The sequence below is a fragment of the Pseudochaenichthys georgianus genome, chromosome 15 (genome assembly GCF_902827115.2).
Source record: "Pseudochaenichthys georgianus chromosome 15, fPseGeo1.2, whole genome shotgun sequence".
In the NCBI taxonomy this organism is placed as follows: domain Eukaryota; kingdom Metazoa; phylum Chordata; class Actinopteri; order Perciformes; family Channichthyidae; genus Pseudochaenichthys; species Pseudochaenichthys georgianus.
The window spans coordinates 37,143,354-37,166,221 of record NC_047517.1 but is presented as its reverse complement, the minus strand read 5'-3'; the positions used below and the strand labels follow the sequence as shown (position 1 = coordinate 37,166,221).

At 41.8% G+C, this 22,868-nt stretch overlaps 2 protein-coding genes across 2 annotated transcripts in view; one reads left to right on the top strand and one right to left on the bottom strand.

Annotated features, from left to right (window-relative positions):
- Window positions 1-8,272, bottom strand: part of kif11 (kinesin family member 11) — a 33,355-nt gene extending 25,083 nt beyond the window's left edge. The window contains exons 1-9 of the mRNA XM_034100004.1: window positions 8,139-8,272; window positions 7,840-7,929; window positions 6,841-6,970; window positions 4,682-4,779; window positions 4,511-4,589; window positions 2,913-3,098; window positions 986-1,110; window positions 771-861; window positions 44-189 (exon numbers count right to left, since the gene is read on the bottom strand). Coding sequence (XP_033955895.1) covers window positions 44-189; window positions 771-861; window positions 986-1,110; window positions 2,913-3,098; window positions 4,511-4,589; window positions 4,682-4,779; window positions 6,841-6,970; window positions 7,840-7,913 — 929 coding nt within the window. The 5' untranslated portion in view covers window positions 7,914-7,929; window positions 8,139-8,272. The remainder of the gene's footprint in view (window positions 1-43; window positions 190-770; window positions 862-985; window positions 1,111-2,912; window positions 3,099-4,510; window positions 4,590-4,681; window positions 4,780-6,840; window positions 6,971-7,839; window positions 7,930-8,138) is intronic.
- crls1 (cardiolipin synthase 1) overlaps window positions 1-22,868 on the top strand; it is a 404,081-nt gene that overhangs the window by 137,869 nt on the left and 243,344 nt on the right. The window lies entirely within an intron of this gene.

The window sequence follows — 22,868 nt, the reverse complement described above, 5'->3', positions numbered from 1 at the left end:
ATATCCTTTCCACCCATCTCCCTGATTGGCCGAGCGTCTCTACCTGTAGGGGATGTGGGGGCGTTTCTCGACCAGCGCCGTGATTACGCGGCCGAGCGTCAGCAGAGATTGGTTAATGTTCCCCGCCTCTCGAGCTCGTTTATCCACCGCTCCCGAACGCCCGATGTTCTCACTGCCGGCGAGATCCACCTGGAGGGGGAGGGGAATAGAGACGAATAACTTTAGTGACATTTAAAAAAAGGGGAAGTCATATAATATCATAAACGTTATTGTTTACTTTCTCCGTCTTTATATGTAGATATTACTTTTTCTCCGTTAATCTCCGCCACGTTGTTTCCATAGCAACAACAACTTCCTGTCAACAGCACTAACTCTCCTTCAAAATAAAAGCATGTCCATAAAAAATAGGAAAGCCAAGCCAAATTACACTTGAGACATAACTGCAACGAAAGTAACCAACAAAATATCCTTTTCAATTTCAAAGAACACAAATTGGGTTACATTAACAAATAACTATAAACCACAATACTGTAGAATAACAAAATGAATGCCGTGAATAAACCGAAATACACGTGTTGCGCTGCTGATTACTACGCACCCCCCCCCCCCTGCGCGGGCTGAATATTCGCTGCTGATTACTACCGAATATCCGGAGCCCGAAAAATGGTATTCGGGACATCCCTACTTCAAAGGCTGGTGTTTATCCTTTAGAAATCTCACAAGAGGACACATGACGTTACACCGCCATATTAAAGACGAAGGACATTTACCAGATTGAGTTTTCCGATCTTCACCAGCTCCTCTCCGTCCATAGTGATCTCCTTCATGTGAATGGTGACGGAGAACACCGAGTGGGAGCGACTGAGCAGAGACACAAGGGGGGGGGGAAGGTAAATACAAATCTGCCAAGGCACTACATATTGGGTATACACGTTTATACAGAAATGTCTGGAGGTGTGCGGTACAGTTTTCTCTCCGTTATTACCTGGAGTAAGCGTTCATGAGCGTGGAGGCCGTCCTCCTCTTGGCTGACCCTCTCTCCAGGATCTGATACACTTCGTCTTTGTTGTGAACCGTCACCTCCTCCAGACCCTTCACCACCACGCCGCGCTGAAACACACGAGACGTCACAGAAGATTGAATTAGCAGGAACCATTTGTGTATTTTAATTGATCTGTATGAGCAATCGAAAACGGTTATGTTCTTCTCAAATATAGGCTTACAAATGAGACGGTGGTCTGTACTGATTGTATGAACAAAGAGAACAAAAATAATGACAGAACTAGGGCTGCACGATATATCGCGTCGAGGCGATATGTGAATGCGGACGTGCGATTAAGTAGGCAAATTAACTCAAACGTCATGTTACAATTATTTTGCTGCTTGCTACAAAATGAAAACTCACGCGGCTCTCATGTCAGGGGTACCGTACTTTTCGGACTATAAGCCGCGACTTCCCTTCCCCCCCCCCATCTTTTTGTACAGCTAACGGCCACTAGGGAACCTCCTAAATCTATGGATTGTACAGGTAAAATGAACCACCTTTAACTCTATGGGCTCTAGGACCGGTCCGCGCCCGCCACCTTTAAGGGGCGGGGCTCCAGCAGGAAAAGCTGGAGGCCAGAAAAGAGTGAGACAGGTAGCGCGCCAAAGTAAAAGTGGAACCGAGAGACAGAACGAGAGCAAGACAGGCGGACAATTTAGCTGCTGCGGCTTATATATAAACCACACTAAACATATTAATATGATAAATAAAAATAAATTAGACCAAAATAAATTAAATCAAATATGATGCAGTGCACTGTCACAACCTACTGGAAACTCCTCAACATATAGCCAACATGTTGGTAAAACATATTCAACATATTCCACTCAGTTAAACGTTGAAGGCTGGCCAACCGTCATGGTCCAGAAGTAACAGGAAATACATGTTGAACTACAATTTAAGACCAAATAAAAATGTTTAGGCCACCATGGCAAATGCTGGTAGGGCTGCTCATGCCATCTCTTAAAGATGCAAGAAACACCAGCCTGTTGACATGGTCTGGTTTCATAGATGAGCGCAGGCAGGTGACAAGCCACCTGTACTGAAGACCCTCAGCCACACCCCGACACATGGGGTGACGCCGGCCAATCACAAAGCTTTGATGCGTTCAAGTGCATTATTCTGGCACAGGAAGATTATGTTACAGGACATTAACGATAAAACAGAATATTGTCGTTCTATTTTTAGACACATCTCGCGATCGACTGGTTGGGCACCCCTGGGCTAGACCATAGGTCCGTTGTGGTCGCAAAGTAGTCAGCTGAAGCCACATCTCTCTCAACTTTGTCATATGGTGCAGGCAGCGCAGACCTGCTGAAATAATACCGAGACGGCATCGCGTAACGCTTGTCCAACGTGTTGACAAGTTGCTTAAAGCCCTGGTTGCTAACAGTGCTAACTGGGCACATATCTTTAGCGATGTGAAATGTAATGACAAAGTACTTGCAAATAGTGGAAATAGTTTTACCCTTCTTTTTAACGAGTTGCTGCTCTTGTTCTGACATCTTCGCTCGCGCTGAACACTCACAACACATGTCACTCACAGGTGGCCGAGTGGGCTTTTAGGGAGGGGCGAAAGCGCACCCAGCAAAATAATCGTATTTTGTAAATTATGCCATTTTCATAATCGTCGCAAGCCATAATCGCGATTAAAATACGATTAATTGCACAGCCCTAATATGCATATAATAAACACACAGTTTTATAGAGTGGAATGCATTAAAAAAAAAAGGTTTCCAGGCTTAAAAGTGCATTTAAGGAAAGAAAGACATCCTCTCCTCGTACATACTAATGAGGCAGAGGCTCAGAGAAACAAGTCTATTAATGGATTAGTCAACATTGTTTAAGTTTCTATATTTAATGCTACCTTGTTCCGCGGGTCGTCGAAGAGCTGCAGCCGCTCGGTGACGTCTTCCCCGGTGCTCAGCAGGTCGAACAGCTCCTCGTTGTAGATCTCCAGCAGAGACACTTTGACGGAGAACTCGGTGCCGTTCTCCGAAAGCTTCTCGAAGATCTGGTGCAGCGTTCTGGGGATGACGCCGGCCAGAGGGTCCTAAAATCAGAAACAACAGTTTTATCAGTTAATAGAAGTGGTAACTATGCAGGGATGATGAACAGTATCTCTGTAAACCGATAATAATTCAGTCTGTTCAGAGGCGCCTTCCAATTCATAAAACATTCTGAGGAAAGGTTTAAGACGGTACAAGAGGACCGTAACACGGGACACGACAGTGAGTAGGCTGATCTGACCAGGTGGGTTTTGAGGAGGGACTTGAATGTGGTGATTGTGTCAGACTGTCGGATGTGAGTAAGCATCTCCCTGGTTCCCTCAACAAAAAGCCAAGGACATTTTCCCATTGGGTTAATCCCATTTATTCACATTAAAAAAGGCAATAGTCATGAGTAAAAAGCTAATGCTAGGCTATGACGGATCTACACAAGCTACAGTTGGCTAACGTTTGGAGTGATGACATTTAGGGGTCTCCTATAGACACTTGTTGGAAACTAGAGATGTCCCGATCCGATCACGTGATTTTCAAAAAATCGGGGATTGGGATTTTTTTTATATTATTTAATGTTACAAAACAAAAATGACCATGTTCACGTCTTAAAGTCATCCTGAGGCCTTAGTTTTGGTTTAAAATTACACAACATCGTGTATGTGTTGCTTCTCCTGGGCTTGTTTTCAGACCTGGTTGCTTATTCCTCTGAAATCTGGCAACAGAGTGGGCGCAGTGTCTAATAGTAGCAGCAAGCTAACGAGAGGCTACGTCCAGCTGGTGACTCGGGAGTCGGGACAGAGAAAATGTCAGGAGTTTGGAAGTATTATAATAAATTGAAAGCGAAGGCAGTGTAACAGCCAGATGCAATGTTTGCAAGGCAGAGGTTCCGCGTGGTGGAAAGAACAGAGCTACGTTCAACACGACCAATCTAATACGCCACCTGAGAAACAAACACCAACAACAACACGGCGAGTACACAGCGGCCACTCAGGTAACGGCACAGAAACAACCGACACTTTCAGAGACTTTCAAAAGGAAAGAGAAACTGCCCCAGAAGAGTGAAAAGGCCAACACAATAACAGCCAAGATAGCTGAACTCATCGCGTTGGATGACCAGCCGTTCTGTTACCTTTGTTTTCTCTTAATGCATTGCATAAAGATCGGATCGGGAAAAATCGGTATCCGCAGATTGTCAAAATCAAATGATCGGAAGCAAAAAAAGGTGATCGGGACATCCCTATTGGAAACCTTTGTGTTTGAATTCACCAGTGCGGTATTTACCGACGTATTTCATGACATAAAGCTTGTGGTAACCATAGACCTTACTTCAGACTTCCAAACACATGACCTCCAGGTGAGGAAAGAGGAAGCGCTAGCTGCCGACTCATTCCTCACCACTCCATACAGAAGGTGTCCATTTGATTATGCAAAGATAAACACGTCGTCGGTGCTCCTGCCTCACCTCCTCCCAGGTGAACTGCTCGTCTGGAGTCCTCTCTCCCTCCATGGTGAACGTCTTTCCTGTCCCCGTCTGCCCGTAACTGAACAGCACAAACACACATAACACATAATTACAGTTCAGTTCAAAACAGAAATTAACACTTTTATAAGTTTGAAAATAAAAGTCACTCACGCGAAAACAGTGCAGTTGTATCCCATAATGACTTCATCCAGAATGGGGAAGACGACGCTCCTGTAGACGTCGATCTGCTTTGCTGCTGGGCCAAAAACCTGAAGAGAAAGGTCATTATATATGTTTTTATTAACAGATAAAAAAGGGGAAATTAAGCTCCAGTAAACATCTCAAATAAAATCTCCATTACGTTCATCATCTGGAGCGACAGACGGCGATGTCTGTTTTTAATGGACACGAATGTTGATTAAACGCGTGTCGCCAAATAACATGAATGGCGGAACGCAGTGCCGATAATATTTAATAAAGAAAGTTGGCTTGTTAAGAAAAAGGTAATTTAATCTTAAAGGTCCATGTCGTGCTTTTCCGGTTATCACCCGTCCCCTTGTGTTATGAAGGCGTTTCTGCATGTGAACGGTCTGCAGTCACAAACCCTCAAAGAACACCCTGTAGCGAGTAGAACTCTAACACAGAGAAGACCTGTCTGCTGCCCCAGAACGCCTCGTTGGACATTTCTCTTTTTCTTTGACCATGCCCAAATGGACCAATCCGTGGAGCTCCTCTCACACACAGCGGCGAAACTGTGACGCGCTGGGGGGGGTGCTAGTGGAGCCTCGCAGCGGCGAAATTGTGGCGCACCGCGTTTGGGGGTGCTGCAGCCCCCTCAGCACCGCCCTCATCCCGCGTCCATTCGCGCTGTCTCGCAGACCCCACGCAGCAAGCATCTGTCCGTCACTACTGGTGTCATTTTCTGGTTGCTAACAAACGCCATTGTAACACATAATCACTGATGTTCCGCTGTAACGGTGGTGGACTCATCAGAGCACAGTGGACTCACGGGGAGGGGGGGGCAGAGTTCCCGTTGACCGGTAAAATATGCTGAAGAGCGGCAAATCTAAATCTCTCCGGTCACAGTGTTCCGTCAAAATAATTTCCCAAATTTTGTCCGGAAGATTTAAACTTTAACGGACATGTTGACCGCCGAGGGAGGGCAGGAGCTCCAACAAGTCGTGTAGGACAGAGCGTGAATACACAGACTACACAGAGATGCTGTTTGAGAAACCAATGTGAGTTTGGAACATTGAACAATGTAAATATATTCTAGTAGACCTCAACAATGGAATCATGATCAGTAGAACAGAGACCTTTAATTCAAATTGAGGATTTTATTTATTGCGTTTTGGGTGACTTCATAAAACACGACAACCGATACCTCATTCACACCAACGGTGTTTCAGGGCCGGTTCGGAGCTGGAGCTTGAAAAGCACCGGGTTTTCCTGTTCACACCGCAGCGGAGCCGCCTCTTAGCTCCGGAATCCGGTTAGTTTCAAGCGCCAAAAAACTGTCCGGCCGGAGCAAAAGCACCGCATACGTCACGCTTACGTCGAGGGGCGGAATCAACTCCTGAACAACAAGCCAGCGTTTTATCCAGTTTGAACACAACGATGGAGAAACGTAACAAGCAGCAGTGGCCCTCTGAAGAGACCAGCTACCTGCTGGGAATCTCGTCTTCCGAAGAGGTACAGAGGAAGCTGGAGCACAATCTGCCATTGTTGTTGTTGTCGGTGTCAGCTGTGAGGGGGGGGGGGGGGTTTCCGCAAAGCAGGCACGCAAACGATGACGCAAAGACGCAGCACCAGTCAGACTCTGGGCGGTGTGAAAAGAGCCGGAGCTAAACCGAAGAACCGGTTCTGAACCTGAAAAGCTCTAGCACGGAGCTTGAACCGGAGTTGCGTTGGTGTGAATGAGGTAATAGAGAAAAAGCTTCATTTCAAACGCTCATTATAAGCTTCATATGTAATAAAGTTAATTATCAGAGATATGACATGAATGATAGATTAACCGGGGGAACGAGGTCATGTGATGCGATGAGAGATTAGCATATCACTCCTACACTTTGAGAATACAGAAGGTTGGACATTTGATCTGCTTGCACTTTAACCAGAGCAGCCCCACGTTTCATCCTCCAATATGTTTCAATTTCAGTTTGAGCGAGCTCAACACAACACAGCGGAGTCCCGTGAAGAAAGATATTAACTGTTTATCAGATGTATTACTGCCGACACAGATCTTGTAAAATAATCTCTGATCAGCACCTATACTGACCAGTGCCACCCTTACATACTGAAGTGTGTGAAGACAGCATGCGTCCACTCACCATGTCAAAAGTGTAGGTTTTTCGTGACGCCTTGTCGTTCATCCCTCCCGTCCTCACGACCACTTCCTTCCTGCTGGAGTCACAGTCCATCACCCCGTAGGAGGACTTTCGCTCCACTGTGTTAAAGGGTCTGACAAAATAACACAAAGTGACTTCTCTGAACAACACCTCAACGATAAATCTAATGTGGGAATAGGGACATTATCAGGTGGGTTGTATGCAGGTGAAGTTATCAACACATAGCTAAATACATACAATAATATGTACTTTATGCATAAAGGGTAGGAGAAGTAGGTAATGCAGCAAAATGTTATGAATACCTTTCTTATTAAACCTCCTAAAAATAGTTGAAAATTAGACTTGAAATGCTGCAAGGCCATTTTAGTCCACACTGTTCACATTTGATGGATGGAAGACAAAAAAAAACATATTCACCAGTTTGAAGTAAATATGTCAGCACTTTTCTTGTTGTTCCTAGTTTGAATCGTTTTGGTTTATTGCACTTATTGTGAGTCACTTTGGACAAAAGCGTCAGCTAAATGCAATGTTATGTAATCCAAGCATTTAAAGATCAGGGTCTAAAATTAAAAAGCTTTGAGAAAAAGGTATTTCAACTCTCCAATTTGACAATACATAGGAAAAAGATTGTTTTGTCTGTCCATATCATTTGAGTTGCAATTGAAAAAACAAGTGCAAACTTCAATGTATATAATAATGTTCTATACATCTTTTAAAAAAGGACAAGTCTTTCTACTTTTGATCTGTATTTGCAGTTTATCTAAATTAATCTATGGGCAGTGCCGTAATCATTTGTCAATATTTCTGCTTAATTTGGCATGAACAAAGCCCATGTATCTCTTGTATCACAGTGTCACATAAAGAGGAAGTTGAGCTGGGAACATGCACTTCTTTGTTTTATTTTACACCATAATACTGCTTATTTTAGCTTGATTAAAAAGAGTCAAAACACTTCATTCACCGCTGGTTTTCTGTCCATACCTGCATCTGACTACGACCTGGATGTTACTCCCCTTCTCATCCCGTTTCAATCCGCTCACGTTGTGTGAAGCCATGGTGGCACTCTTTTCTCTAAAAATAGGTTTGAAAGTAACAGTTACACACCTTAAATGAACATACAAACAATTCAACAATGCAGAGACGATATTAAACCTTTAAAAACATGATAGCTGCCGAGCACAAAACACAGATTACTATTTAAAGTCAGAAGCGGTTAGCTAAGTGGAAAATAGCATACTAGGTAGCTCAATTCAAATTGCCGTTACTCCATAGCAACTCACCGGTTTATCTTCCTCTCCTTTTATGAATAATCCGCTTTATCCCGAGGAAATATGATTTGTGTTTAATATAAATCCAACGCTTTCTTCTCTAACAACTCTTTCTCTGCCCTATCTGGCGCTCTGTAACCTCTGGCAAGAAAAGTATTTCAAACAGTACTTTTAAATGTTCCTGAACCAATAAGAGGATAGTAACGGCCAAAAACACGACACCATTGGTCGCAAGGAAACACGTGACCGCTTTGGCGCGGAGCATCACGGGAAGTTACAGTGCAGAATAAATAACAGACTGTTTCCACTGTGTGGCGACATTTGACTAGAAACAGTTTTTAATTATAACCATAGGCGCCAATTTTGTCCCCACCACTGACACAATTATATTTATTATTATTATTATTATTTATAAGTATAACTTATAAATGTTCTGAAAAATAGCGTGCATAAAGAAATATAATAAACAAGAACACTGGTTTAAAAATTGCAATAAATACATTTTTTATGTATTTATTGCAATGTATTATTTCTTTTTTTATTATAAGTTTATGTATTATTGTTATTGTTTTTGTTATTATTTATTTAAATATGTTATCAATATGAATTATTATTTAATTATTCATTGTTTATGTATTGATATCATTTATTTATTTATTGTATTAATTCATTGTATTTTACTTGTCATTTATTTATTATTATTATTTTATTTATTATTATTGTATTAATTATTATTTTATATATATATTTATAATTTAAATTGTATTTATTATTAGTATTCTATTATTTTTTTTATTTTTTTGTATTTAATAGTTTACCCATGTTTTTTTTCACGTCCCCCACGTATTTATTTTTATTATAAATGTACTTTATATATTTTTATTTTATTATTTTTATTATAATTTGAATAAATGTTATAGATAACTATATGGGTTAGGCCAGATTTTAGTGGAGATACAGAGTGAAACTATCTACCATGCTCAGGATTCGAACCAACATCCCCACAGCAACATGGTTGTCATCCCCACAGCAACACTGGTTGGCGGTTGTCAGCTCTTACAAGTTACTACTTAGCTATAATGCCGGGTTCACACCGGACTCTATGTGAATATTCGGTTCACTCTAATTGCTCTTATCGCATCGCGCAAACGCTCAAGTTTCACCGTGGCTGTCAGCTGTGTTTACTCACATCATTCAAACAAGACGAGCTGGCTCGGGGGCTACAACTACAACACAATGAACATATTTTACCGTGATTACTGTAAATTGTAATACACGTTTCTAAATGATGCCGAAGTAACAACATTGATTAGTAAAAACCATAAATTAATGCTTTGACAAGTCTGCAGACAGACGGCAGGCGAAAACAGGCGTGTTTTCTGAATGAGGATCGGATCGACCAGGCTAAGCTAACGTTGTATATGCTCCGTCCACACTCACAACAACGGCCTACAGACATAAATAAACCAGTGACTGTATTTGCCATGACACAGACAGTCTGTGGTTTGTACTTGTTTAACTTTTGTCCAGTTTCTGAACATAGAGCTGTGAGCCCTGAGTGCTAACAGCTCACGGCTGATGTTTTGGTTTTGTGGTTCTACGTCAGTGACGGCAGGCTGAGATCCTCGCGAGATTGCGTCAAATTTATTTATTTTTAACTCGAGCGGTTGTCGCGGCCCCCTCCAATTGGCTCAATCGCGCAGCGGCATTCGCATCAACCGCTTCATGCAACCTGATCTCACCAGAATGCGTGACTCCACCACGACTCCTTAACACCACAATGCGTGGTGGAGTCACGAACTTTGTTACATTTACGTGTCGGCACCATGCAAACAACCCCAATGTAAAGTGAATGAGGCTCCTTTGTCGTGGTGCACACATGCATTTCTACAATGTCCCGCAGTGAGCTTTTATTCTATACAACGTTTTTAAAATCTACTTTATAGCTTGTAGTAACTCACGGGAGGCTTCTTTTATTTTATTTGTATTCATAATAATTTTTATTTTTCGTCAGAATGTATTATGGTGCATTAGTTACGAATTGTTGGTCTCAAAAAACAGTGCATTGTGTGTAATACAACTGTGATTTTTATTACATTAGTTAGTTTTTAAGGAAGGCCAGAGCTTCAGCTGTGTCAAATAGATTGTTCCCTTTAGATAAATAAAGAACTACAACAGATGTGTAATATATAATCGCGCCGCCCCCAAACATCGCATCGCGTCCGGTGTGAACGCACCATAATGCTGCGTTCACACCGGACGCGATGCGATTTTTTTTTGGGGGGGGCGATTACATGTAAAGTCAATGCAGAGATGCGGACAGACACGAATTCGCTCCGACGGCGCGCAAATCACGCGTCAAATTCACGTGACGCGTTCTCGCGAAAGCCAATCAGCGTTGGGATTCCCTCTGACGTCCCTCTGACGTCCTGCTGTTGATCAGTTGTAAAGATGGAAGAGATGATTGTTGTGGCTGTGAGTGGGTTCCCGGAGATTTACGATATAATGTCGTATCTACCGGGACCACAACAAAAAGGAGCTGGCTTGGAGGAGAATAAGAACCCAGAAACGACGGCGTTTGTCGCTACGTTTGTAGGACTTCCACAGAAGGTACAAAGCAGCAATAGTTGTTATATCCTCCATAGTCAAGGACAGAAATAACCAAAACGATCTTGCATGGAAGTGTAAACAACCTCAACTGTCCGTCAACGGCACGGCGCCTCAACGGTATGTCTGTTTTGAATGACGCGATAAAACAAACTGCAAGCCGCGGTGAAACTCGAGCGTTTAGAGCGAAGCAAATATTCGCATTGCGTCCGGTGTGAACGCAGCATAAGACTTCTATGTGAAACACAGAAAAATGATAAAACCAATATATGAAATAACTTCTTAAATAAAGCTCAAGTTTTATAAAAAGCATCCTTTTTTAAAACCTACACTATTTAAAATTGTTATCCATTTACTTTTTAGTTTTAGTGAAACGTTTTTTTGCTACTTTTTTTTTTTTAACTGTAAAATTCTTCCAAAAATAATGTTCAAGTTTGTTTTATCATTTTGTTGTACAACAAAACAAATGTCAAATTTTTAAAAAAGTATGTTTTTAATTATTTAGTTTCTTAAATTCTTATTTAATTTAAAGGTCACCTATCATGCTATTTGTAGGCAATAGCATAGGTCTCAGATATATAAAAATATATAAAAAACATGTCTATGAAGTGTTTTGCTCAAAATACCAAACAGATCACCCGTTCTAGCCATGACTCATATCCCTCTATTTCACTTCCTGTTTGTAAAGTGCTGATTTGGGGTATAAAGCTAATTGATACAAATTAAAGAGGAGGGGTCTGAGCTCATGCGGGACCCGGCAGCTACTGTCTAAACTAAATGCTGCCGTGATGAAACGCCATATCATGGATTATCAAGGATCCTCTCTGAAACAGTCTGGAGCTCAAAGGCTTTCTCTCTTGCCGGTTATACCACAAGGTGAGTTCCTTTCTACTTCCTGCTTCTTCACACACATGCTCTCCAGTACAGGTTAGCTCTGAGTGTTAGCGATGCTAATGTAAACACAGACCATATAGAGAACCGCAGTGACGCGTCCTAAAACCCGGATGTAAACTTCTTCCGGTTCCTTCGTCAAAAACGCAATGCAATTTCTCCATAGGATTTTGGAAAATAGCTCGAAATAAGGTCTGTGGTTGACACACATTTAAGAGAAGGATCACGTTTTGTTCAGCCGGATAATCTCCACATGTCTCTCCTACTTTTATAATTTTTGAATCATAAATCTAGTCGCCAAAAGCGAAATGCTAACGTTATGCTATAAACGAACTACAAGCCAGTACAGCAGCAGGGTCGCACGACTTCAACGTCACGCCAACTTAAGATCGTTTCAACTGACTTGCACTGAAACTGCACTTTGAACACTTTAAATATATTAACATTTTAAACTGTATACCCCGTTTATCTAGGCCCTTTTTGTTTTATGTATAGGCTACATGTCACACTGTGGGAAACGATATTTCTGGATTTATAACACATGTAGAATTTGTTTACAATAAAGCTGACTTTGACTTCCGCGTGCTTGCATATTTTAACAAAGCTTTTCATTTTAGCCACACTGAATTTAACTAGAAGTCATGGCTGTGTCAATTACCAGTCTGATATCGTTTTACAAAGATGACAAGAAGAATGGAGATAGAGGAGAGAACCACTACAAGTCAGGACACGTACAACAGTGCAGCCTAGATGAAGGTGTGCTTACCGGTGTTGTCAGGGCTAGCATGAGGGACACGGTTTATAGAGTGTCGGTGAGTAGTGATAGCAAGAGTACCGTTAACCTAGAGTTAATTTATTCACATTAATTCCCATCAACAAATCCATTTTATGTGTCACATGAAATCTTTATTAGGCAAGGCAAGTTTATTTATATAGCACTTTTCAACACATGGCAATTCAAAGTGCTTTACAAAAAATGAAAGACATTAAGAAATGGCATTTCAAATCAGTCATTAAAAAAGAAAAGCTAATAAAATAAACATTAAAAGAAAAAATACATGGATAAAAGTTACAGTGCAGTTTAAGATGTGAATAGTTCAATTAAAAGCAGCGACAAAAAGAAAAGTCTTCTTGCTGGATTTAAAAGTAGTCAGAGTTGCAGCGGACCTGCAGGTTTCTGGGAGTTTGTTCCAGATATTTGGAGCATAATAACTGAACGCTGCTTCTCCATGTTTAGTTCTGACTCTGGGGACAGAAAGCTGACCAGTCCCTGAAGACCTGAGAGATCTGGATGGTTCATCATTTAGCAGGAGGTCAGACATGTATTTTGGGCCTAAACCATTCAGTGCTTTATAAACCAGCAGCAGTATTTTGAAATCTATTCTTTGACACACAGGAAGCCAGTGTGAAGACTTCAGAACAGGAGTGATGTGATCCACTTTCTTAGTGTCAGTGAGGACTCGAGCAGCGGCGTTCTGAATCAGCTGCAGCTTTCTAATAGATGTTTTAGTGAGACCTGTGAAGACACCATTGCAGTAGTCCAGTCTACTGAAGATAACGGGACAAGTTTTTCCAAATCCTGCTGTGACATTAGTCTTTTAATCCTAGATATAGTCTTTAGGTGATAGTAGGCTGATTTAGTAACTGTTTTAATGTGACTGTTGAAACTCAGGTCAGAGTCCATGACTACACATAGATTTCTGGCTCTATCTGTTGTTCTGAACATTGCAGACTGAGGCTCAGCGCTAACTTTTATACGTTCCACCTTGGCTCCAAAAACCATTACCTCAGTTTTATCTTTGTTTAATTGGAGAAAGTTCTGACACATCCAGTCATTGATTTGTTCAATGCACTTACTCAGTGTTTGAATTGGAGCATAGTCTCCTGGTGAAATGGTTAGGTAAATGTGTGTGTCATCTGCATAGCTATGGTAACTTATTTTGTTGTTCTTCATTATCTGAGCCAGTGGTAGCATGTAGACGTTAAAGAGAAGAGGCCCCGAGATTACACATTTTACACACCAGAAAACACAGAAATATCCATGAAATAAACATACAGTAGGCTATAATTGGGAAGGCATTACAAATGTAAATATATTTTAAATAATAAAACAATCCCACCACCACAGGTATCTACAGGAGAAGAGGGAATTCTCTCCACAGAATGTGAATGCCCATGTGGAGAATGGAAATGCAGTCATGCGGCTGCATTAGCCATCTTTGCCATCCACACTTTCAGCTGCACTGACGTGACACCCCGTCAGTGGAAGAAGCCAAAGGCAGCTAAACGTACGCATTCAGTGGAGGAGCTATTTCCTCCAACCAATAACTCACTCAACCCGCTGAAGAGAGCCCGCCTCCGAAGATCGTGACTGGCTGAGGGACAGACTCGGGGGCAGGTTCTCAGGAATGTCTTGGCTTCTCTCCCCCGAGCCAGAAGAGGAACGCTACAGCTTGGAAACACTTACTGTTCCTGAAATTCTCAAACCTGTTGGGCATCAGGGACCTGAGGCAACTGTGGCAAGCATGGCATTGTCTGAGGAGCAACAGAGGGCAATGCAGGTGGCTACACTGGTCAGCGAACCAACCCAAACTGGCATTTGTTCAGGAAAGGAAGGTTGACTGCCAGCAGCTTTGGAGCTGTCCTGAGGTCAAAGCGTGTGGCTGCTTCCCTTAGTGCCAGGGTGCTAGGGCAACAACAGGCCCTTGGATGGTGTTTTGTCTGTACAGTGGGGGACTATGAATGAATGTGAGGGCGTCAGGGCATTCACCACTGCAACCCAGATGCAGGTCCATGAGTCAGGTTTGTGGCTCAACCAATCAGGAGTGTTGGGGGCATCTCCAGATGGTCTGGAAGGGTCTCCCGCTGTGCTGGAGGTAAAGTGTCCCTACGGAGCCAGGGAAAGTGACAATTAGTGAAGCATTGCAAGTCAAGGGCTTCTGTGTCAGTAAGGAAGGAGAAACATTCAGCCTGCGTGAGGAGCATCCTTACTGGCACCAAGTGCAAGGTCAGCTTTGCCTCACTGCAAGAAAGAAGAAGAAATTAAGAAATTGTGAATCGTTTTTAATTTACATTTACTCGCCTTTGCAATGTTGTGGTTGTTTGAGTGTTACCCCCTAAACGCACCAGGAGCGTCTGCGCCGCGTTACGTTGCGGCTGCGCCACGCTGCGACCTCCTCCTGCGACCTAACACACCAGGCGCGTTTCAAAACGTTGCGGAAGCGGAGCGTCGTGTGTGCAGCCTCGCAGTTCTTAATTAACTTTAAAACATTAATATGTAGTTGTTACCTTCCACTCCACAAACTGCAGCGACTAAAAACCAGGCCTTGTCCTTTCTGATGTTGTCCTTGTAAAAAGCATCGGTTACATCGTATACAATGGTGTGTTTCTCCACTTCCATGATGAACTCCTCGTCGTCCATTGTGCGTATCGTAGTGGAGGTGTTGTGATGAAGGAGGGGGGTCTGCTAAATTAGTATATACGCGGGATGGGCCTGGCCCGGATGCTCACCTTTCCACTTCCTGCGAGGGGGGGGCTGCCTGCCTGACCTTACGGCTGCGCCGCGGCAAAAATAAGATTCATCCTAATTTTAGAGAAGCGCTGCGCCGAGCCGCTTCTGGGACGCGTCTGAGACGTAACGCGGCGCGTGTGGTGGAACAGCACCCATTGACTAGAGTGGCCGCGATCCTTACGACCGCCGCGGCGCAGCCGTAACGTGGCGCAGACGCTCCTGGTGCGTTTAGGGGGTTAGGCTTCCTGTCAGCTCGTCTGTTGGGAAGATATGAAATATTAGTTTCATGGAAGTCACATCGTCACAAATAAGAGCATTAAGACATACAGTACATAGGCTAAAACAAAACATCTAAAGATATAACCTTGCACTTTGTCTCGTGAACATTTTCCCTATTTTGACATTTTTATAGATCAAAATTGAACTAAAGAAATAAAGGTAGATTAATCCATATTGAAAATAGGTGTCAGCTGCTACACTAATTATAATAGTTATATTTCTTAATTAATTAAGATATTACTGTATTGATCCCAATTGGGGAAATGTTTGTGTTGCAGCAGCATAACAAGAAAAACAAAATATGAGTTATTATATATACAAAAGTATGTGAGGGATGGAATATTAAATTGAATATAAATGTAAAACGTACATGTGATGTTACGTCCAAGATAAGCTATGGAGCAGAGCGTTCTCTGCCAGCCAGAGGTGAGTTGTTATTAGTTCAATATGTCAAACTGATTTCCCTGAATACAATCTTTAGTCACACGGTGAAACGTTATGCTGCTTGTACTAATTAGACTTATCATATAAGCCACACAGGTTTTAATAGGATGTATTCATTATCTTTACTTATTTTTGCGGTCTTTTCAGCAGCGCCATCTCTAAAACGGCGATACAGTCACCCATCATTTACATTTCACCGTGACATGGACAACAATGTAACGTCAGCTTACCTCATGGCACGAATCCAGACTCTCCTTTGGAAAACATTGGTCGGGAAACGATATAACGAGCACGTTTCATGCGAAGACCTGTGGCTGCAACCCGGAGCAAAGCAACAAACCATTGCGTAGCTAACTAGTAGCGCTAGCTTTAGCTAACGTTAGCCAACGAAACGAACTGCCGAGTAAAATTGGAAAACACTGGTACTTAATTGTTCTATAATTTATAAAACTACGGTGTTAAAAATGACCATTTCAAAAATAGAGATTCTAATGGTAAGATATAGATATACAGATACTAAAGAGACTACAGATAGGCTACTAAAGACAGGCAGGTACTTGCTTTCAAGCAGAACACAGGGGAAAACAAACTTAGCGGGAGTGTTTACGTGTGTAGGCGTAATGACGTACAACGGACTCGACCATTTCTGTAGTCCTATTCAGCCACTCGGTAACAACCATCGTTTTTCAGACACGTAAACTCTTCACAAATCACCAGTGGGGTCACTGCTGATGTATCTACTGTCGTAGAACAAAACGTGATTTATCTCTTAAATTTGTGTCAACCACAGACCTTATTTCGAGCTATTTTCCAAAACCCTATGGAGAAAATACATTGCTTTTTTGACGAAGGAACCGGAAGTGCTAAAAATGCTAACTTACTTCCGGGTTTTAGGACGCGTCACTGCGGTTCTCTATTACGTCCAAAACAGTCGGGCATTGTTTCTGATAGCAACGTTTCTGATTGGGCCGTGGGTCCACATTTCAGATGTTACGTCATATCGGACGCAAATCTGGATCAGCTCCGTTGTTCCCCGTTTTTAGAGATTTGGGTACGGAGGAAAAGAGAGAGGGTTTTATTTCCTGACGCTGCGTGAGTTCCCTGACTCACCGGGGACACATGTTTATGGATAAAAGACATAGAAAAGTGCATTTTGCATGATAGGAGACCTTTAATCATTGTAATTACTTTTTTTAATTGAAACGATTCCATATTTATTTATTTTTTCTTGTGTTTTTTTTATTCCTGTATTCAATTCCACATTTACTGTCTTTATTTTTATATTCCTGTATTTATGCATTTCTTTATTTTTTTACTCTCTTCTTCATGTCTCTTCTACATCAACATGTGTCCCCTCTTCTCCATGTCTCTTCTACATCAACATGTGTCCCCTCTTCTTCATGTCTCTTCTACATCAACATGTGTCCCCTCTTCTTCATGTCTCTTCTACATCAACATGTGTCCCCTCTTCTCCATGTCTCTTCTACATCAACATGTGTCCCCTCTTCTCCATGTCTCTTCTACATCAACATGTGTCCCCTCTTCTTCATGTCTCTTCTACATCAACATGTGTCCCCTCTGTGGAAAGAGACTCTGAAAGTTTCAGGAACAAAGATTCTCTCTCTTTTTGATCCATTTCTATAAAAACCTGTCTGAAAATGAGCTGATCAGATTTTGGCCACTTTATGATGTCATAACGATGTGTTGTCTTGTGTATCCATTAGCCAATCAGCAACAAGGTAACCCCCCCCCCTTATCACCTGAATCTCCTCTAGAGCACCATTGAGTTCTTTGTAACCAGATGTCTCTCAGAGGGGCGTGGGGAGGGGCTCCTTGTTTTCATCTAAAGTAACAGACAGAGAATCAGCACTTTGGAAACAGGGCTGAAGCAGAGGGGATTATGGGTAATGCTGCAATGATCAGTTTGGTGTTTCAACCAATCAGAGACAGGTTCTGGATATATCTGAGACCTATAATAAAGTAATGAAAAACCGTATGTTAGGGGACCTTTAATCTAGGAATAAGAATGTGACTAAGATAAGAAAAAACAACACTTTTCAAATACTCTATAATCAAAACAAAAACAACCTACAAAGTAAACAAAAATATAATATTAACATTATCGTATATTATTATTATGTTTCAGGGAAATGAAGTGAGCAGCCATCCATCTGCTGATGACCGTCCGCCCACGCAGCCCCCCAAGGAGGAGAGGGGGTTGCCCTTTCTGCTCCACTGGAAACCCCGTTAACACACACACACAAACACACACACACACAACATTTATTTTTATTTTATTCAATGAACAGACTGAGAAACTAAATGCAATAATTATGGACACACACACACACACACACACACACACACACACCCCTTTATTCCAAAAACATTATACATAATTGTGAAACTCTGACATTTTACTGCATGATAAATACTTTTACTTAACGAGTGAGCGTGGGAGAGAGAGAGAGAGAGAGAGAGAGAGAGAGAGAGAGAGAGAGAGAGAGAGGGCGCACCGCCAGCTAAAATCTCGCCTAAGGCATCAAATTGGCTAGAACCGGCCCTGGCAGAACTTTTATCAGTACTTTTACTAATATAAATAATTCCCCCTCTACTGCTTATACCTTCATATTCATAGTATTTGTACACATCAATAATAATAATAAAGCTTTACTTATATCGCACTTTTCATACGGCTCAAAGTGCTTTGCAAAATGACACTTCACAAGTTAAAAACAAACAACAAGAAATTCCCCTCAGATTATTTGTTAAGAATTTTAAAAGGTACATGCAGCAAAATATATATCAGATTAATAGACACACGGAGGTAACATGTATGATAATAACTTTAAATAAATTATGGTTTCTCTCTGACAGATAAGACACAAGACAACTGAGTCGATGCAAACATAACTCCATAAAACATCTATTTACTTCAGTATGGAAGATGCAGGACCAGTACTTTTACTCATCTAAATACTTCCCCCTCTACTGCTTCTACCTTCATATGTATAGTATTTGTACACATCTATGTACTAGAACACTTCGGGCCTCCGTCGGAGAAACGTCTCTCTGTTTCAATCTGCTGTCCTGCAAAAAATCCACTTCATTACCATAACAATTTTAACTGCGAGGGTGGAAGCAAAGTGAGGTGGGAACAATCGTATTGTTTCTCACCCCCCACTCTCTCTCTCTCTCCCTCTCTCTCTCTCTCTGTCTTTTTGTCATTGGCAGCCCACTCGGACCCCGGGTGATGATGACCCTTTCCGGGGGCGAGGCAGGAACCGGGTGACTCTGCGCTCGCACCGTCAAACGCTCCAGAAGCTTCTCTGGTCGTATCCTTTTTCCTTTTCTCCCTCCATCTCTCAGGAGAGCCGAGGAGGAGGACGCCCGCCGCACGATTCCTCTCCCTAAAGTGAGTTTCTTCTTTGGTCGAATGCGGGTGGGCACGCAGAAGGGACACCTGCAGGGATTTAGGGGGGTTTTGCACCGTTTATTGGACTTTTTCGGAAACAACAGCAGCAAAATGAACCGAAATAAACCCCTAAAGACTTAAATGTCCCATCTTTGAGACGCCATTTAACACGATTAGTACTTTAAATACAAATAAGTGACTTTCTTCTTTTGCCGAATAAGGGTGGGCAAGCAGAAGGGACACCTGCAGGTATTTAGGGCGGTTTTGCATAGTTTCGTGAACATAAATAACCTCTTATATGTATTGAAAGTACATATCATGTTAAAGTGGCGTCACGAAGATGAGACATTGAAGGTTTTCAGGGTTTTATTTGGGTTCATTTGGCTGGTTCTGTGTCTCCAGACGCTCGACTTTAACAGCTGCTTCTTGCTGTTTATGTTTACATGAGTTAGTATGAGACGATGAATGTGTTTGTGTGTGATAAGAAGAAGAGAAAGACATCAACATGTCAGCTAAAAGAGCTTAAAACTGATTTCACACTTTAGTTTTCTAAGATAACTGGTTTTCTGAGGGGAAATATTTCTCACATTTAGGGACGAAAATGTTATGTTGATCAACGTGTTCCTCTGCTTTGTAGCATGTGGTGCTCCCGTGTAGCTCAAGTGAGTGTTCTGGGAGGCATAGCTGAAGTGTAAAGTGGCCTTGAGTAGCTTAGTTGTGTTTTGTAGAGTCGATGCCACTTTTGTAAGCAATTGAAGCTATTTGATGATATTGGGATTTGGCGATGAGTCGAGGAAAACTCCACAGCTTCTCTAAAGACCCAGCTTTCATTACATTTCAAGTTTTGTGCCGTGAGATAAATATATTTGCTTCTTGTTGGTGCTATTTTGGAAAAACACTGAAAAAACGAGGGCAATAATCAGTTGTATTTATAATGAAAGAACTATCAAATCCTGACTGTGATGGTTGGATGAAAGACTTCATTAGGAAATGTTATAATAGTAAATGTAGAGGTTGGAACGTCTGCACGGTTCCGGTTTAGCTGCATTAAAAGTGCTTTAATTTCTATTCTTAGAAAGCTGTACACAACTTTGGTTTGTTCCTCAGCAACCGGATATATATACGTGTTAAAATGATCCTCTAGTCCAGGGGGGTCAGGCTCAAATACACAGTGGGCCAAAATGTAAAAACCGGTGCTAGTGGAGGGCCGGACTGGAAGAACGTATTGAAATGAACTTATTGCACAAATTAAACCTGGAACTAACAAAGCTTAAATTATTGCCTATAAAAACAACATTAAATAATCAGTTGCATTCATTTCTCATGGCTCTATCTGCAGCTTTTCTGAGTCATTTCTTATGAGTACATTTTTCCACAGGCCAACAACGGCTTCAACAAAACTATTTCCCTCAAAGAGAAAACCAAACATGCCCTGCTGTCGTGAGAGAAAGTGCAGAAGGAAGCATCCATTGAACTCAGTGTGCTGCTCTGAGATGCTAGCTCAGATACTTGGCATCTCATCTCGGGTGCAAGGTCATCAATGTTTGGGCTCAGGCTCTGAGCGGAGGAAACCCTCAGGATTGAGTGAAGGTGTGCGTGCAATATACCGGCGGGCCAGATCTAATAGTAATACAAAATTATCCTGCGGGCCGAAATTAAATCCACCAAGGGCCTGATCTGGCCCCCGGGCCGTGAGTTTGACACATGTGCTCTATTGGACAAAGCCAAAAGATGTAGTTTGAAATGCTGTATTACACAGACACTATCGTTTTGTTTCATCTTGTCAGGTGTTTTTAAAAGCTCTTTGGGAGATGCTTCATTTGAAAAGTGATGTCTTCAAAAAAGCTTGACTTTCATGTCATTTCATGAAGTGAACGAGATGTTGTAATGTTTCAAATGACTACAGTAACAAAGAAGTTAATACGGCCAGCTGGGAAAATAAACTGTGTACATTGATTGCTCCATGAAAGCCTTTCTTTTCATTCATAATAGCAATTAGGGCTTATAGGCTGCACGGTTAAGATGCCTTGTAACAAACCCTGTGTTGTGCTTCTGAAACCAGACAATGAAAATGTCAAAGATACTGTGAGTGAGTCTGACTTTGAAATGCAACTTATTCTGGACGTATGCCCGACATGTTTCTCTGGCCTCAGATGTGCTCCTGCAGAAAGCTAATTATCCCGGTGTGATATCGCGGGACAAGCTATAACTGAGAGAAAGTGAAGCAGCCTTTCTCTCCGCTCCACGCTCTTTGGCGGCCGGTCTATTATCCGACACTCAGCAGTCAATACATTTCCCATGAATAAGCAATGGCTCCTATTGACGGCTTGGTTAGAAAGGGTTCCACGCCAAGAAGACTCCCAGAGACCCCCTCCCGAAACCTGACTCATCTGCATCGAGAGTCACCTTCAAATGTCCTTTTCGGAGCGTAGTAACATGGCGCTTTATTTATTATTTAAAAGCCTAAATGTCATCATACTTATAGAAATCAGAATCCTTTGTGTATCGTCGAGGAAACTGGGTTTTGTAAAGAACAGAAATAAAGCCATGTTGGTGGGAGATGGCACAATGAAATGATGGTACAGTTAAGTATCGTCTGTATTGCACGGCGTAAAGGATTACTTTCAGGCGTCGTCAGACTAAATATCATAATAGTCTTTCATAATCAAACTCTTGAATGAAACTCAAACTTGTTCCGTCTCTTCTCTAAATGAGTCGTTCGGCGTTTAGTAAAGAAAAACCACCTTCAGCTCAAGATGATTTACGATGTGTATTTAAAGTCTGTTGATGGTAACCCTGCATCTCTGAGAGGACGGGGATTTCTTTGTTGTTGAAATATCGATGAAGAAATGAAGGCTCTGGGTTCACGTTTTATTGTTGACGTCCTTTTAAACAGAAAGGAATTGAGCGATGGAGAAAATGAGGAAGTAATAGCCCAGAACATGAAGATAATTACTGATGGGATTGTTGGATAAAGCAGTTATTTCTGAGTGTTGTACACGTGGCTGATAAAAGCCCCGTTGCAAATGAGCGTGGATACCATCTGGTTTAAAACACGTACAATGCACTTTGTTGGAACTTAAAATAACCAACGTAAGACTTGAACGTACAAAGAAAGGCCATGTTTGTTAGGATTCTTAAACTCTCAGATTTGGTGTTACACAAATACTCGTATCGAGTCTTAAGAAGTGCATTACGACATGGATTACTGAGAGAGCAGCGAGCAGAAGATAGTATCACACAGACGAGCAGAACTGTGTCAAATATGTTAAAAGTTTGAGGTCCAGATTTTAAAATGTCTTCATCAGGAAAGCAGAAATAAGCTACTTTTGTTATTCCTCCAGTGTGTCTGATGATTTCTGGCAATGGTAAGAGGTAAGTCCAATCCAATCCAATCCACTTTATTTATATAGCACAGTTTAAAAACAGAGGGTTTGCCAAAGTGCTTCACAATGAACATAACATTATAATAAAATATAATATTACACGAATAGATAGAAAAAGCACACATAAGAATAAAAACAAGGCACACAAAGGCTATGGACAGACAGTGAAAGCATACAAATAGGTATGACATAGCTCAGCTCAGACTGAC